Source organism: Aulonocara sp. 'chitande type north' Nkhata Bay, linkage group LG4 (assembly GCF_057382095.1).
Source record: "Aulonocara sp. 'chitande type north' Nkhata Bay isolate Kocher_YH1m ecotype deep benthic linkage group LG4, A_spYH_male_GT1.1, whole genome shotgun sequence".
Classification (NCBI taxonomy): Eukaryota; Metazoa; Chordata; class Actinopteri; order Cichliformes; family Cichlidae; genus Aulonocara; species Aulonocara sp. 'chitande type north' Nkhata Bay.
The window spans coordinates 31206183-31221964 of record NC_141347.1 but is presented as its reverse complement, the minus strand read 5'-3'; the positions used below and the strand labels follow the sequence as shown (position 1 = coordinate 31221964).

The window sequence follows — 15782 nt, the reverse complement described above, 5'->3', positions numbered from 1 at the left end:
CGCACTGGCAGCTGTGGATGGCGCACCGTATTAAGGGGGGAGAATATAAATAGATGGACACACCGGGGGACGCCCCTTGCTCTGTGCGAGAGACGTTTCTAACAACCGCTGCAGCCTCTAAATGACCTCTGAAGCCTTTGACTCACTTTATGTCTGCTTTATTATTATTTCACTTTTGAAGTAATAACCTCAGGAATGTACACCAGTTAAAACCTGCTTTGAAGATGTTAATTATGTCTTATATTGCGCCTGCGTGGTACAAATTCCCCATATTAATTACTACAAACCAGCTGAACGCAGTGAACTGAAACTGCTGTGTAATGTAGAAACCCTGTGCACTTCAATCCTTAAATTAACTGAATCAAAGTGGAAAATAATTAGTTATATACATAAATGGAAAAAAAAGTTAATTCTTAATTGTATGTATTCATAATGACTCATATGGATGCATTTTTAGTATCTTTTAGTATCTGTACCTGCTCCTCTCTTAGGGATCTTCAAAACTTCACCACCTACACCTAAAAAGATCATCCAAGAGAGGCGAGAGGCTGATTTAGATCTCACCGACCGGCACACAGGTGACTAAGCAGATAAAACAACATCAAGGGTTTTAATAAGGTTCTGAGCCAGCACTGGCTCCCTGGAGGACATTGCCCTCTTGGAAGGAATTTTCCCATCATGATGTAAATGTTCCAAAGGATAAGTGTGATCATTCAGGATAATATTAGTTTGCAGTGATTCTTCCCTTAAAGGGTACAAGTGTTTCCTCAGAATATACCAGAGCAAGGAAGGGGTCAAAAGTTCAGGGCTTTCCTTTAACCTGTCCCTACTGTGAAACCTGTAAATGTGAAGGCAGGCTCCACTGTAACGGCTCCCTTCCTGTTGGAAAAAAGTGTTATAACAGCGCCCCCTTGTCTTCGCACTTTGAAAGTGCAAGTGGAACACACAGCAAGGAACAAAATTCAAACTCAGCCCAATGTAAGAGACAGTTATTTATAGGAATGCTTTTGAAATGAACAGTGCAACTTGTGTAGAAAAATAAAACAATCTGTTAATACACACACAAATACCAGTGTGCTCTATACTGATTACACCATCAGTTATCAGTAAATATTTTTACAACAATATCAAAAATAAGTGTGAAATTTCCTCCGATTCAATCAACTCTAGAACGATTTTTTGTGTTAAAGAAACAGCAACAAACTTAAAGGTGCTCATAATAGGTTTTTGAAGCATGTAACGAAACAGTAAAACCAAACAACAAAAAACAAGCACACTCTGTAAATCAAAGAACACACACAAAACACATGAAGTTGAAATAAGAAATTATAACAGTGTAAAATAAAACCGCTTCATGTTTTGAAATTTATCGAATTTATCGAAATACGACCCACTGTCTTCAAGGTTGTGTGCCATAACATCCATATTCGGCGAGTCAGGCATCCTAATTGACTGATGTATAAAAAGGTGGAAACCTCAGACCTGACCACAGTCTCTCATGATGGTGTGACTGCAGTTTAAAACCTCTCAAAGGCAATAATCAAACTGCGCTCTAAACAAAGTTGACGGTGGATTTTATGGCACAAAACTATTATGTAGGTGGGAGAAGCTCAGAGCAGCAGCTGAATTGCTCTTTCTTCCTCTCCTCATTCGACCGAGATCTTCAGGGCTTCATGAAGAAAGGATGAGCCAGGGCTTTGGCGGCTGAGATGCGGCGACTCGGTGTGAATACCAAACATTGCTGCAGGTGAGGAGATGTTACACCTTACTAACGGTTTACAGACAATTACTATCCCTACTTTGTGAAACCACATTCTCAAAGTTGTTTGCCTTTGATTAATCTCAGATTTTTGAATTATCACTTATTCAAATCAGCAACCCAAAGAACAAAATATTACTTATATTAAGACACAAAAGCAAGCAAGCACTGCACATTATGGAGGACCAAAAATGCCAAATAAATAAATATTTAAAAAATGTAATTACTCATTACAATACTTTACTGAGTGTAATTACAATACAGTTTACTATTAATTTGTATAATTAATATTTCTATTAAATAGTTTATTTATTTTTATATATTTATTTTATTTATGTATTTTTTTTTCCTTTTTGTACTTTTTTTCAAATGTTTTTAAATTGTATAATTTTTAATGCACTTCTGTTTCTTTATGCAAATAAGGGGCCATCATTCAAAGTTTATCAGTAGGTTAACTTTTGGGCTATTCTTTAAATAATTTCAGGAGATGAAACAGCCTTGTTTAATTAGGCGGAATAATGCAAATATATTTGAATTTAAAAAAATTCAACAAAATAAAATGGAAAGAAAGGGAATAAATATAAAAGTAGAAATTTTAGAAAAAAATTATCGTGAGTTTTAATATTAATTTAATAAATGGCATAATAATTAATGACAAGGTTTTTTTTAATTAATTAATTTCCTTTTTTATTTTGGGCAGTTTGGGTACTCCGTAGAGGCGTGGATATGGGAACACTGGCTGCAAGCTGTGTAACAGGAACAGAACTGCTATGACATTAGGTTTAAAATGTAACGTTTCCATCAGAATGACGCACATTTTTTTTCAGTCCTGAATTTAAATGCAGTGGCATCAATGTGTCCTGAAAAAATAACTTTTTTTTTAACTCCGCTGTTTTTTAATGCTCTGCAAATATAAACAGTCTAAACTAAGATGATAAACAAGGTAAACATTATGTGGCAAACATGTTTGCCATGGCAACATAAGCTAAATATGCACCGCTCTGACTAAAAACAGCCTCATAGCGCTGACAGCAGGGCTGTGTACATCTCATGCCCTTTTTTTCACAAATTCAACTATTCTATTTTTTCTACTGTGTTGAACGAGTGATTACGGAGGGGATGTGGACACAGCTGTCATAAGTGCAACGTGAACACACAAACACAGATCTGCTCACAGACAAGAGGTCATTCTCATCTGGGCCCAGGTTGGGCAGCAGCTTGGTCAGAGAGCCTTGAGGTCCCCAGTTGACTGAATATGAGATCGGGCTGTCTGTGGGCCAGTCCTCCTCACCAGGCAAACCAATCACCCTGAAAAACATAAAGCAAGGAACAACTGTGCAGCAGCACAAAACACAGAGTATGGTACAATCAGAAAAGGTATGATTTGTATGGAAGGGTTCTCCCTCTTCTTTCTAAAGGCCACGGCTAAAGTTTGCAAAGTTGCATCTGGACAAAAGCAAGACTGCATACAGCCCATGTGACTATGTTATAAATCAACAGGGTTAACAGTTCTCTTCATTGTCCTTGATACAACAAAGGTAAACAAACTTGGATATGTTTACAAACTTTTTGGTGAGGAGGATGGCTTGCGTGGATTAGAGGAGGGGGTTACTAATGTTTTGACAAATTTTCTTGCGTATTCTTGCAGTCAGCTGTAAAACTGGTAAAATTGGCATTGACCGCATCTTTGACTATAGACTTTTCTAATTTCACCTTGTCTCTTCTTTGTCTCCTCTGCTTCCATCTCTGTGGGGAGACTAAGACCCAAGAAGAGCAATAAAGGATTAAGCAAACTAAGAAATGAGAAAGTTAACCTCCAGCAGCCCCCAGTCCCTCAATAGAAAGGCCTACTTTGGTTCTGGGTTGGCTTTATCCCGATTGGTTTGGGTTTGGACCAACGATGACATGCACCACAGGGATGAAAATTCAAATGCTTGACCGCTTCCTGTGTTTCTTGGTGCATTTTCAGTATTATTGTTACAAACAACCCTGCATGACAGCAGAGAGGCAGTGCAGAGCAAAGAAGCTCTCCCCCCGTTTTTTTTAAAGATATACACAAAAAACAAAAACACTCACTGGAAGATTTTTTGCAGCTGCTGCACCTCTGTGTATCCCCGAAACAGCGGCCTGTGGGAACAAAGCTCAGCTCAAATCACACGCCAACTTCATCTCTATTTTCACAACTGTACAGAAGGTTTTATCTCCAAATTTAGAATAACATTCCAGCGTCAAATATGTCTTCCAGCGATACAAAGTCTGAGCAGCTCTTACCTCAAGAGGAAGAGCTCAGCAAAGATGCATCCAGCACTCCACACGTCCACCGAGGACATGTAAACAGAGTTCAACAGCACCTCAGGAGCTCGATACCAGAGTGTCACCACCTGAGCAGAAACGGGAGAGAATATAAGACATAAAGTTACAGGTGGGGGTGGAAGAAGCAAAGAAAAGGAATACGTTTTTTTTCACCTCAGGCCCAAGAACAGTGCCGAGTATAAGAAAACTGTGTGAAGATAGGATTATTGTAGTGAAACGTAATGCTTAACATCAAATTTCTGTTGTCTCACTTACACCTGGGGTAAGAGCAATATTAAAGGTGAGGATCCGTGCCAGTCCAAAGTCTGCAATCTTGACTTCTCCACGGCTGCTGATGAGGATGTTTTCTGGTTTTAGGTCTCGGTGCAGCACCATGTTCATGTGTAGGAAGTCCAGGCCCTGCAGCAACTGCTGCATCACATCCTGGGAGCAGCATGGCAGTAATTACGATTCTATCTCAAGCTGTGAGCTTTGACTGCAAAGCAATATCAGATCGTGACTCACACCTTTATGCAGTCACGGCTCAGTCCAGAAGCAGGAGCTTTTGAGAGGTAGGTGGACAGGTCCTGGTCAATGTATTCAAGGACCAGTGTGAGGTCCAGGCTCACGCCCACTGGTACAGCAGATGCATCCAACAGCCTGCAGAGTAGTATACAGCGGTAGAGTTGAAACAAGTCAATGCACACAATTAGTGCACAAGTAAAATGAAACCAAATTAGGATAAATGTCCAAAAATCAATTTAGAATTGTGGAAAGCTTGAAATTAACAGGACAAAGGGATGTTTAAAGTGAGGCTAGACAGGAGTTGTGGCAGGATGTTAACAATAATAGAGGATTGAAAGACTGTACACAGATAACCATGAAATGATTTTCCAATGCTACCCTGTAAGCGTTCCCATAAAATTAAAAGGAACAAATCAAGCATAGTGCATGTAACACGAAGAGCTTTCAGAGGCTACAGAATGAAGCTACAGAGTAAATAACATCAGGTCTAACAAACTGGAAAAATAGCATCTCATACTTAGATTTTACATGTAAAAGTGTATCATCAGTGTGTTTAATCTAAAAAATTCAAATGTAGCAACTCAAGATCATCATTAGAGCATCTGGAAGACATCAGTGTGGTTTGCTTCTTTGTGTCACACCTGGTTACCTGTTCAGGTGCCTCTCTCCCTATGTCAGTACAGATTAGGGTGTAGCCATTTTTTTATTGCTGTAATTTCTAAGTGACCAATTAGTTGCAAATCCAGTTTAATGTCAAACGTAAGGTAAGTTCTATATTACAATGCTTTTATTACAATGCACATCTAATAAGAACATCTTTTAAAAAAGCAAGAAAACACATTCTTAATGAAAAAATATCATGTAAATATTTTTTCATTAAGAATGAGAAAGAGATTCATGACATAGTTAGAGGACTTAAGAACAAAACCAGTACACATTGGAATGATAGTGATATGGTAACAGTAAAGACAGTTATTGATGGTATTGTAAAACCATTAAAATATATATTCAACTTGTCGTTTCAAAAAGGGGGTTTTCCACAAAAAATGAAAGTTGCTAAATTTATTCCCATTTACAAAACCGGTGAAAGGCATCATTTTATAAGCTATAGACCAGTGTCAATACTCCCCCAGTTCTCTAAGATACTGAAAAAACTTTTCATAAAAAGATTTGACAGTTTTGTGGAAAAATATGAATTACTGACAGATAGTCAGTATGGGTTCAGAAGCAACAGATCAACAGCTTTGGCACTAATAGATTTAATGGAAAAGATAACGGAATGTATGGATAATAAGGGGTATGTGCTCGGAGTTTTCTTAGATCTAAAGAAGGCGTTTGATACTGTTAATCATGAAATTCTAATAAAAAAAATGGAAAGGTACGGGTTTAGGGGAGTGGTTTTGGACTGGTTAAAAAGCTATGTAGGGAATAGGCAACAATATGTACAAATAAATGAATATAAATCTAATTTGATGGATATAGCTTGTGGAGTACCTCAAGGTTCAGTACTGGGTCCAAAAATGTTTATTATGTACATAAATGATATCTGCATAGTATTGCAGATTTTAAAGTTTGTAATATTTGCAGATGACACAAATATACTGTGTTCAGGTGTGGAATTGCCACAGGTTTTGGAGATGGTCACACAGGCAATAACGATATTAAAGAAGTGGTTTGATATAAATAAATTATAATTGAATCTAGATAAAACCAGATTTATGTTATTTGGAAAACAAAAGAGAAACATCAAAGTAGAAATATGTGTTGACAATGCATTTCCGTCCTGGGGAAAGCAAAGCATATGTTGGATCAGAAAGCAATGCACATTCTATACTGTGCTTTACTACTGCCATGTATGAGCTACTGTGTAGAGGTCTGGGGAAACACATACAAAAGTAACACACAAACAATAACTATAATACAGAAAAGGGCCATTAGATTAATAAATAATGTGGGGTACAGGGACCATACAAATGCACTCTTTGTCAAAATGCAAGCTATTAAATTCCAAGACTTGGTGAAGCTTAAAACAGTGCAAATAATGTATAAAGTAAGAAATAAATTGCTTCCAAAAGAAATCTGTAAATTGTAAAATTGTTTCTGTAAATAAAAGAAAGTAAAAAATTAAACTATAAAAACCTCATTTTAAATAAGTATAAGAATGAAGAAAACAGGGTTAACCCAGGACGGTAATGTTGCTGGAAATGGTGTTTTAGTTCTTTTTTGGGTTGGTTTTTTTGTTTGTTTGTTTTTCCATAACTTGTGAATCTGCAAATTTACACATTCTGTATTTTTCATATGAAAGAAACTATACCGTGGTGGGGCTTGCTTATTTCTTGTTTTTGATTTATGTATGTTTGTTTTGTTTTATTTTGTTTCTTATGTTGTTTGTTTAATTTAAGACTAAAAGAAAATTAAATGAATGAGAGGTAAAACTTGAGGGGGCAGGGACAAATAAGTAAATACTTCTGCCTACTCCTTTTCAAACAAATAATGGAAGGATATTTTGTAATGATTGTGAAAGCATATGTTTGAAATGTTTGAAATAAAATGAACTGAACTGAATATGAAAACGCATTAGCTAAAAACAATAATTATATTTTAGCATTAAAAAATAGCATTTGGATTAAAGAGCTCGTGCATAATGGTGAATTAAGCACTGCAGAAACATCAAATCGATTTTGGTAATTACCAGTCTTGTTAATTTAAAAAACTATACATTGAGTGATAGTGCTTAACATTAAAACATTTTGAAGCACTAAATACCTTTTTTTTTCTTTTTATAAATAGATTTTTTTTTTTAAAAACAGGCCTTTCTTTGAACTCATGTTTCATGTTAAAGATAGATTATGTCACACTGTGTTGTATTAGGACTGTAAATGACATATAAACCTACTTGACTATGTTGGGATGGTTAAAGTGCTGCATCTTGCGCAGCAGCGCCACCTCTCGGATCATGAAGGCAGGGATTCCGGATTCCGACGTGTCTCCGTGGATGGTGAACTTCTTAACCGCGAGGAGGCGCTGTTTCTCTCCCACCTCTCTGGCTTTGTACACTTTACCATAGTAGCCTTGTCCTACTTCTGCCAAGAGCTCATAGCACAAAGGTTGAGTGCCGATGTTCATTGTTCTTGAAATTCAGGGTAAATTAACCTGAACTTTGCTCGAAAGACACACTTTTAGGGTGACAACGGCTCACACGCCCTTCTAGCTGCAGTCACAGTAAGCTAGCTAATGAGGCTCTGCGAGTAAACTGAGGGTTTGCAAACGGTAATAACCAGCTGTCACAGCACCGCTTCAAACCACCTGTAACACCGTTGTTTTTATGTATTAATAAACTCTGAATTATGATTAAAATAGCTACTGTCGTTTTTTAATTTTACCTGAGAGTGTTCAGCGCCCTTTTCGCCACCACCCGGCGACGACGTGAAAATGTCTTTGCGTGACTGTCACCAGCATGACAGAAATTATGAGAAAAATCACACCCCTTTTAATCGCCAACTAATCAGAAAGCACAAAACTTGCGTTTAGCTAAGCCCACTCCTGGTACACGTGTCCACGCTGCTGTCAAATGTCACTGTACACAGCATGCTGCGTTCAGGTGTTGGACATTAACAAAACAAATAAACAAAGAAGAGCTTTTGGCAAGTGGCCATTTTTTAGTCATTCACTCAAAGCTGGGTTAGATCCTAATAATTACTACTGAAGTGGGTCTGCTTTACATGGACTATTTCTAATTCCCATTGTACTGGGAATAGAAATATTCCCAGTACAATGAGAAATTAATCTGACCTGCTCATAAAACACACAGTGCACACAGTGCACCAGAGATACAGTTGTAACCATTTTATTATTTGCACCCCTTGTTTAATGTTTAATGAAAGAACTGTTTAAAAAAAAAAAAAGTAAATCAAACATATGTCATAATTAGGCACATTATGTGCAAAAGAAAATTAGCATAAAATACCACACAACACAGTGGATATTAATTCTGTCTGTGAATGACTCACAAAGCATTTACATGAGTCGTGTTAAAGCCTGAGTAAGTACAAGTAGGCTTTTATAAGGACCACATTATTCAGACATGTTTAATCTGGTATTACAGACAACTTAACCAAACCGCGGAAGAGAAATGTAAATTAATATGAGTTCTCCAAGTGTTATGGAAGATTAAACTCTTTCCAGTATTTTAATGTTACTGATGAGCAAAAGTGTCACAGCACTGATTAAGTGCTGCATGAAGCGCTCTCTCAGCTGAATGGTGTTAGGCAGTTACTCCCCTTTCAGCTTGGTATTAATAAATGCTGTCCTCTTTGCCAAGGCGATGGTATCCAGATGGAGGTTTCGCTTGAGAATGGCAGAGCCGCAAGTGAGAGCTCCGGCGAGGGCACCGGCGAAACCGCACAGAAACACATCCTGGCCTGTGAAACAAAGGCATCAAGTGTTATACATGCAAAGTAAATCACAGCACACTGACTGGATGTTTGGATGTTCTAAACACACAGATTCACACACACCTGTCAGATAGAGGTTCTTCAGTGGCGTCTGAGCTCTCACTGTAATGTTCAGCTCAGGGTCGAACCGGCTGATGCCGTGATCTGCGCCATAGATCTCGCCTTTGGGGGCTCCGATGTAGTGTGTGTTTGTGATGGGAGTACCAGCATCAATGTATTCAATCTGCACAAGGAGAAAAAACAAATATATGGCTGCACAGAACTATTTAACTAGGAGTTCAAGACTGCTTCCATCCATCTGTCTTCTTCCATTTGTCCCATTCTGGGTCACAGCTCGGCTGGAGCCTATTTTCCAGCTGTCATGGGCCAAGAGGTGGACTACAGGTTAGGACAGGTTACTAATCTATTACAGGGCTAACACAGATAGATGATCACCAGTTAACCTAAAATGCATGTCTTCAGTTACTAAAAATCATGCTCTGTTGGGTTGTGACTGATTTGGCTTTTGAAAAATGTCTGATTTCTCTGCCTTGAGAAGCCCTTTGGTTGTTTTTGCAGTATGCTTTGGGTTATTATTAGCAGACACGTTATTAATAAAAAGTAGTGATACAGTTCCATACGGAAGTCACTTGGTTATTAAACTGCTTGTCAGGCAATTATCTAATTATGTCTGAGCCTCTGAAACAGTTAATGCAAAAACGTTTGCAAAAACCTTTGGCCTAAAGCTGAAAGTCTGCACTTGTTTAACATATTGTTTATTTGAATTCAAATCCGATGTTGTGGTGTAAAGAGGTCTTAATTGTATTAGTCATGAACTGTTTGGCTTCAGAAAGATGTTTTAGCTGTTTTTCAAACCTCCAACTTTATGCAGCCTGAACCATTCCCTCCTTAGATCTGTCACAATACAACACCACTGTCACTCTTTGACAAAACAACAACAATCTGTTTTTGGCTTCACTAATACGGCTCTGCAATGTGACTTCTTAGCCACCCTTGAAACTTTCCCACCATAAACAGGTGGTGTGTACATAAAGTGGGGATATAATCAAACTCGTGAACTACACTCAGCAACAAGTGGTCTTAAAATGGTGATTTTGCTTTGATGGTCAGTTCAAAATGAGCAATTATTAACAAATTGTGCAGCAGAGAATTTTAGATTATAAAAGAATTCTTACACAAACTTCTATTCTTCCCCTTTGGAGAATTGCTCCACCACGATTCATGAGAGATCAGCCACAATAAAAAGAAAGCACGTTCTGCAGGACTGAGAGAGTTTGAAGCAATGGAAGACAGATTGTTCCTAGAGCTTATTTTTAGGAGCCAAAGGCCATAGCTGTTGAGTGCATTCTTGATTAAGTTATATAAATAAGGTGGTTGTAACCGAAGTTTTGCTTTATATAGTACATAAGTGCCAAATTCCATCATTAAGCCCATCTACTAGAAGCTACATGGGAAGAGTTTTTACCTTGTCTCTGGTGATCTTGGGGAAAACATCCATTACTACTTCTAGAATGGTGTCAATGAATGCCTGTTTCAGCTCCGTGTAGTCGCGCCCTCTGTTTGTCACCTTGCCATCCTTCCACTCCTCAAACCATTCATATTTGGCAAAAGTGACCAGACTCAAAGTAGACTTCCCTAATGTGAAGAAAAAAAATGAGACTGTTTTTGAAAAAAATAAAATAAAATAATCTATCGAGTTGAGATTTTGTGATTCTGTACCTGGTGATCTCGCCTCCCAAGTAGGATCTTTAGCTGAGGGAGAGGCGACAAAGAGGAGAGGTACATTTTTTGCTGCCTCTTCTCTGTCTTTCTTCATATAATTCATAACCCTTAAAAAAATACAAATAAGAGACTCTTCTGAATTTATACTGACATTAAGGACTGGACCAAAAACTACCTTTAGGCATCTGCAACATCTGCATTCTGAACATTTCTCTCTATCATTCACCATGAAAAATCAGACATTTCTGATACTTTCTTGCTGTGGCAAAAAAAAATGTACAGGTAAGATTTTATACTTGTGTATCTCATTATTATGCTGTAATATTCTGATTTGGCTATAAATACCAAAGTCTATATTTGGTCCTAATTGTAAAAGGAATGAAAACAAAAGCTTGACATCGTACAGTTCATCGAAATTGTTCTCAGCAAAGATCCAGTAGTTGTCTGCTTTCAGGCCCAGCTCCTCCTTCGTCCCATTCAGACCCATGAAAACGCTCAGACCACCTTCACCATGCTTCAGCATACTCAGCTGCTTCTGGATAGCTGGAAGGCAGCAGAGGCACAGCACACAGTACAGCTTTACAAACAGATCAAAGCAATATAAAACTGATGTTAGAAGCATGAGTCATTCCCCTGATTAGAGGGAAAAACAAGTACTGCAACAAGTAGCACTGTGCATCAGCATCAGTACTTATTCTTTAAGGTCTTTGAGTGCTGACATGATTACTCAGTGACTCAATCAGCAAAGGGCGAACAACGAACTTTGTTATTTACTTATCTCTCAAATTTATCCTCTCAAATGTGAGGGCTGGGTACTTTTCTCCGTTTTATATCATGACACGCTGGTGTTTTAGTTAGGAAAATCCAGGGTTTAGGCTGCAAATCATACAAATAAAGGAACTGTTAGCAAGATGTTTTTTCTATGTTGGGGCTTTCTAATTGATCAGAATAAAGAAAATCCTTAGTTACAGTTACAAGTCTGTTGGAGCCCTGATCAACTTTACCTCCTCAACTGTAACTGGACCCAGGAGCAGACTGAGCCAACTCTGGCAGGAATTTGATCTCATCCCCGGCCACTGTGCTCACACAAGTCCACAGTCTGCTAACCCTATGACCTTTTATCATGCTGTAAGTCTATGTTTTGAAAGCTGTGCCAAAAGTTATGTTAGTTAAGTTATATTTGTAATAAGATATTTATATATATATTTTTAAAAATCACAGTTATTGTCAGTACTGGGTGATAGTAAGACCTCACTATTTGTCGACTATGCTCAGAGGGAAGGTAATTAAATTGCAAAAAATCTGAGATGGCTTCTCTTAAAACTGAGCTCCCTCTCTCTCTTGGGTAACTTGTCCAATGTTATATGTATAAAAGCAGGTAGACTGCTGAGAAAGAGTGGGGACTGCACATGGGCATCTATCTTTGTTTGTGGTAAACACAGTGTGACACTGTAACTAGAGCAAACAGTTCAGTGGTGAGTATGATGTGTGGTTTGGGAGAGGTCTTTCAGTTGACACCTGCTTATTATAATATGACCAGTCAAGCTGACTGTTTATAGGAGTGAGCCTGAAGCTTAGCAAAGACAGTGTCCACTATCTTGCCACTTTCCTGTCAAAAACATCTTCAATGTTCCTTCAAATAAAGTCCTTTCTTACCTGGCATGGTCTGGAGGTCTTTGGGAATCAGCTTCTGGTATGTGTTGAAAATGCCAGCATCAGAGATGATCAGAGGAGCATGGATGTGTACTTCCTCCTGACCTTTCATTACGCTGACACCTGAAACCATAAAACACAAACACAGTGAATCACCTCCTCTGTGGGATGTTGAGCTAACTGTGTGTAGAGAAACTGAGGACCCACCACAAGCTTCCTTGGCATCATTGAATAAGATGCGATTGACTGGAGCTCGAACCAGAACAGCGCCCCCTGCCTTTTCAATGATGGGGATCATATGGTAGGCGATCTCACTAGCTCCGCCTTTAGGGTACCAGGCGCCATTCAGGTAGTGGGTGACTAGCAAACTGTGCATGGCAAAGCTGGCCTCTTTGGGAATTTTACCTGCAGATCAGAGATGGAAACCAACAGTGAGAACAGCATAGCGAAGAACTGATCTGATTACACCACTAAAACCATAGCTGGGCTCACCATAGGTGCCAAAGATGTAGCTGAAGACAGCCCTGAGGTCCTTGTTCTCTGTCAGCTCGTTGACCACATCTGTAAGGCTGCGGGGAGCCATCTTGAAGAAGAAAGACAGATGCCTGAGTAGGCCGGTATGAACCAGGAACTTAGCCAGCGGGAGAGGGAGAATCTTCAGAAGAGCGAGGAACCAAACTCCGTTTCCAGTTTTCTGAACATGAAACACACAGTGGAAAAAAGTGTAAGCAAAGTAGTCTTGTCTCCTGTGATTACAAATTACATACATTTAGTGATAATTAAATATTTTTAAATTATCACTAAATTTACATAATATTCATACTCATTACATATCATGTGGCAACAGCAAGGAAATATATTCCTGGCTATACTTCTACAGGAGAATGGACAAATGTAAGAAGTATGTTTGTGAAACAGATGGGTGGTGCCAGAAGGCCATAAAAACTTGGCCATAAGGTGCCATGAGGCCAGTCCAAGTGCACCTTTCCTTATTACTCCATAAAACGTTATGATAAATTAATAATGTATTGTTATTGCTATCAATATTTGATATGCTCTAATTTCCCAAAAATGGATCACTTTGTTTTGTGGAGTAAAATAGACCAAAAGTACTGCAAAAATGATCAGTTTTACAATATTGAGCTGTATCTGTTGGGAGAAGTTAGTTAACGCTGACACGGTTCCAAGAAAGATAAAGAGTCTCTTAGAAAAATCCTCTTGTGAGAGAAACTATTATTATACGTTTCAAAAGATCTGAACCAGAGACACAAAGACTGTTTGCATAACTTAAAGCAATTGAGAAGAAGAAGGTTAATTAAAAAGTGTGCCCTCCAAAAGCACCAAGGAAAAACTGCTCCTGTATTTGCATGCCGAAGGGCAAACTTTGGCGCAACTCAGTCTGAGTGAAGTTGTGTAATGTTGCAGCTAAAAAAAAAAGAAAAAGATGCTGCCTCATGAATCCGACCTTTGAGTTATCAGCTGATTATCTGTGCAACATCCACAGATGTTGGCTAATAAAAGTGCATAAACACACAGTTCCCAGGAGGAAAGGTCTTCACATGCTGGAATAACAAATAAAGGTCCACCCAATAAAATATGAGCCTACTTATTACTCAAAAAATACGTTTGCAATGCTAATAAAAGTCACTAAGTTGCAGAGGCACAAACTAAACTGTGATTCTACCTTGGCCAGCTTCATGAACTCGTCAATAGCCTTTTCCTCTCCTGGAAAACACTTCTTCAGTTCATCTGTGAAGCGAGTCCTGCCACTGTAGATGGGGTACCGGCGGCGGTTTTCTGGAGGTCCCAGCACAACGTGATCGAATGGGTTCTCCAGGGGCTCCCACTCCAGCTGTCCATTGGTCATCTGGTCCAGCATGCATCGAAACGGCTTGTGGTCCAACAGTTCGCCAATGTAGTGGATTCCTGTGGGATGATTGTGTAGATCACAGAGAGGAGACTTCAGAGCCCTTAATCGAGATCGAAAAGTATTCACCAAACCAAAGATCATCATTGCAAAAACTGTCAAATCTTCTCTCCTCTTTAAAAAATACATATATTTTAATTTTAGGGAATAATAAGGTAACACGAGTCACTGATCTCACCAACATCAAATTCAAAGCCCTTCTCAGTGAACGTGTGGCAGCATCCTCCGGCCCGGCTGTGCTGCTCCAGAACCAAAACCCTTTTTCCAACTTTTGCAAGCAGCACGGCAAGTCCGAGCCCACCAACCCCACTGCCGATGACGATGGCATCCAGGTTCTCCGGTACTCTATTGGCCACAAAACCTAAAGAAGTGGAAACAAACCATTCAATCACCAGCATGGTTTTAGCATAACAGTAATAAATTGGAGAATCCTAGTCATGCACTACCAATAAGAATCATTTTAAAACATAATTGGTGTCAGATTCACAAAAACTCCAGATATTCTGTTTTGCTCACTTTCATACCATGGTGTATTCAGGCTATTACTACAACTTACTATATAACTACAATTTCTCAAACCAAATAAAATGGGAAGTTTAATGGGGTAAAAAAAAAAAAAAAAATCAGCAGACTGGGTATATTTATAGGATTCTAACTTTGAGGGGTAAAAAACTATTTTTTGTGACTTATTTATTAGTTTATAGTATGACATTTACACATTTTTGTAGTACTTTTTTTCCTCATATTTTTTCCCAATGTAATAACATAAAATATCCAAGTCATGTTTATTGTAAATTTGTAGACTGTGATCTCCAGTTTTTGTCCAGATTTCCTTCTTCCTTTTTTTATTTGTGCAGAGATTATCTGAGATTTTTAGGCTGCTCCCTTTTTTTTGCAGTCTTGGTTTGGCAAAAGTACCAAAGGAATCTTGCACTTTTATAAACTTTGCAACGTCCATTCCAAACCCACAGATCTCATCTTATATCTATTTATATATGTTTATATGAGGAGTGCATGAAATTAGCACAATTTACAACAACTTCTAGTTTCAGTTCTGGCTAAGCATCTGTCTGCTGACTTATAAAAATCCACAAACAAATATAAATAAGAATGAGTCAAATAGTTGACTTGAATAGTTCAAATGCAAAGGCTGACACTTGACCTGCATAACTCCGCGTGTAATGGACCTTTCACTCACCTTGCTTCAGCACTTTATTTTTCTCTTTCTTGTCGTAAACTCTCTTCTTTAGCGGTTCACGAGTGTCCTTCTCAAAGGGATCAGGCCCGCGGCCGCCGAAGACATAATGTAATAAAAATATGACAATCGCCGCACAAATAATGCTCACAGCGATCATTATTGCGCCCCTTCCCAAACCACTCGGCACAGTCACGGCGTTCACTTCCTCATTGGGTTCCATCAAAAACCAGAGCCTTTACTTAACAGCTCGGA

At 38.6% G+C, this 15782-nt stretch overlaps 2 protein-coding genes across 2 annotated transcripts; both read right to left on the bottom strand.

Annotated features, from left to right (window-relative positions):
• Window positions 1–979: 979 nt before the first annotated feature.
• Window positions 980–8285, bottom strand: cdk21 (cyclin-dependent kinase 21). Its single transcript, XM_086289893.1, has 7 exons — window positions 7473–8285; window positions 4579–4711; window positions 4328–4495; window positions 4031–4140; window positions 3836–3886; window positions 2935–3067; window positions 980–1741 (listed from the first exon to the last, which is right to left on the bottom strand). Exons 1-7 carry the CDS (start codon window positions 7700–7702, stop codon window positions 1664–1666), a joined length of 903 nt encoding a protein of 300 aa, XP_086146019.1. The 5' UTR covers window positions 7703–8285; the 3' UTR covers window positions 980–1663.
• Window positions 8286–8407: 122 nt separating this feature from the next.
• On the bottom strand, window positions 8408–15782 carry retsat.2 (retinol saturase, tandem duplicate 2). The gene is made up of 11 exons (XM_086289892.1): window positions 15531–15782; window positions 14511–14693; window positions 14090–14331; window positions 12898–13099; window positions 12613–12810; window positions 12409–12528; window positions 11157–11295; window positions 10750–10859; window positions 10496–10665; window positions 9094–9253; window positions 8408–8997 (listed from the first exon to the last, which is right to left on the bottom strand). The coding sequence occupies exons 1-11, from the start codon at window positions 15748–15750 to the stop codon at window positions 8849–8851; spliced, it is 1893 nt and encodes a 630-aa protein (XP_086146018.1). The 5' UTR covers window positions 15751–15782; the 3' UTR covers window positions 8408–8848.

Coding starts and splice junctions, on each gene's coding strand:
- retsat.2 (XM_086289892.1), bottom strand. CDS start 15,750: ATGGAACCCAATGAGGAAGTGAACGCCGTGACTGTGCCGAGTGGTTTG. Junction 14,694..15,530: donor AAATAAAGTGCTGAAGCAAG/GTGAGTGAAAGG, acceptor CCACTTCTTTAG/GTTTTGTGGCCAATAGAGTA. Junction 9,254..10,495: donor CCAAGATCACCAGAGACAAG/GTAAAAACTCTT, acceptor CTCCTTGTGCAG/ATTGAATACATTGATGCTGG.
- cdk21 (XM_086289893.1), bottom strand. CDS start 7,702: ATGAACATCGGCACTCAACCTTTGTGCTATGAGCTCTTGGCAGAAGTA. Junction 4,141..4,327: donor ATATTGCTCTTACCCCAGGT/GTAAGTGAGACA, acceptor GTTTCTGCTCAG/GTGGTGACACTCTGGTATCG. Junction 3,887..4,030: donor GCTGAGCTCTTCCTCTTGAG/GTAAGAGCTGCT, acceptor TTGTTCCCACAG/GCCGCTGTTTCGGGGATACA.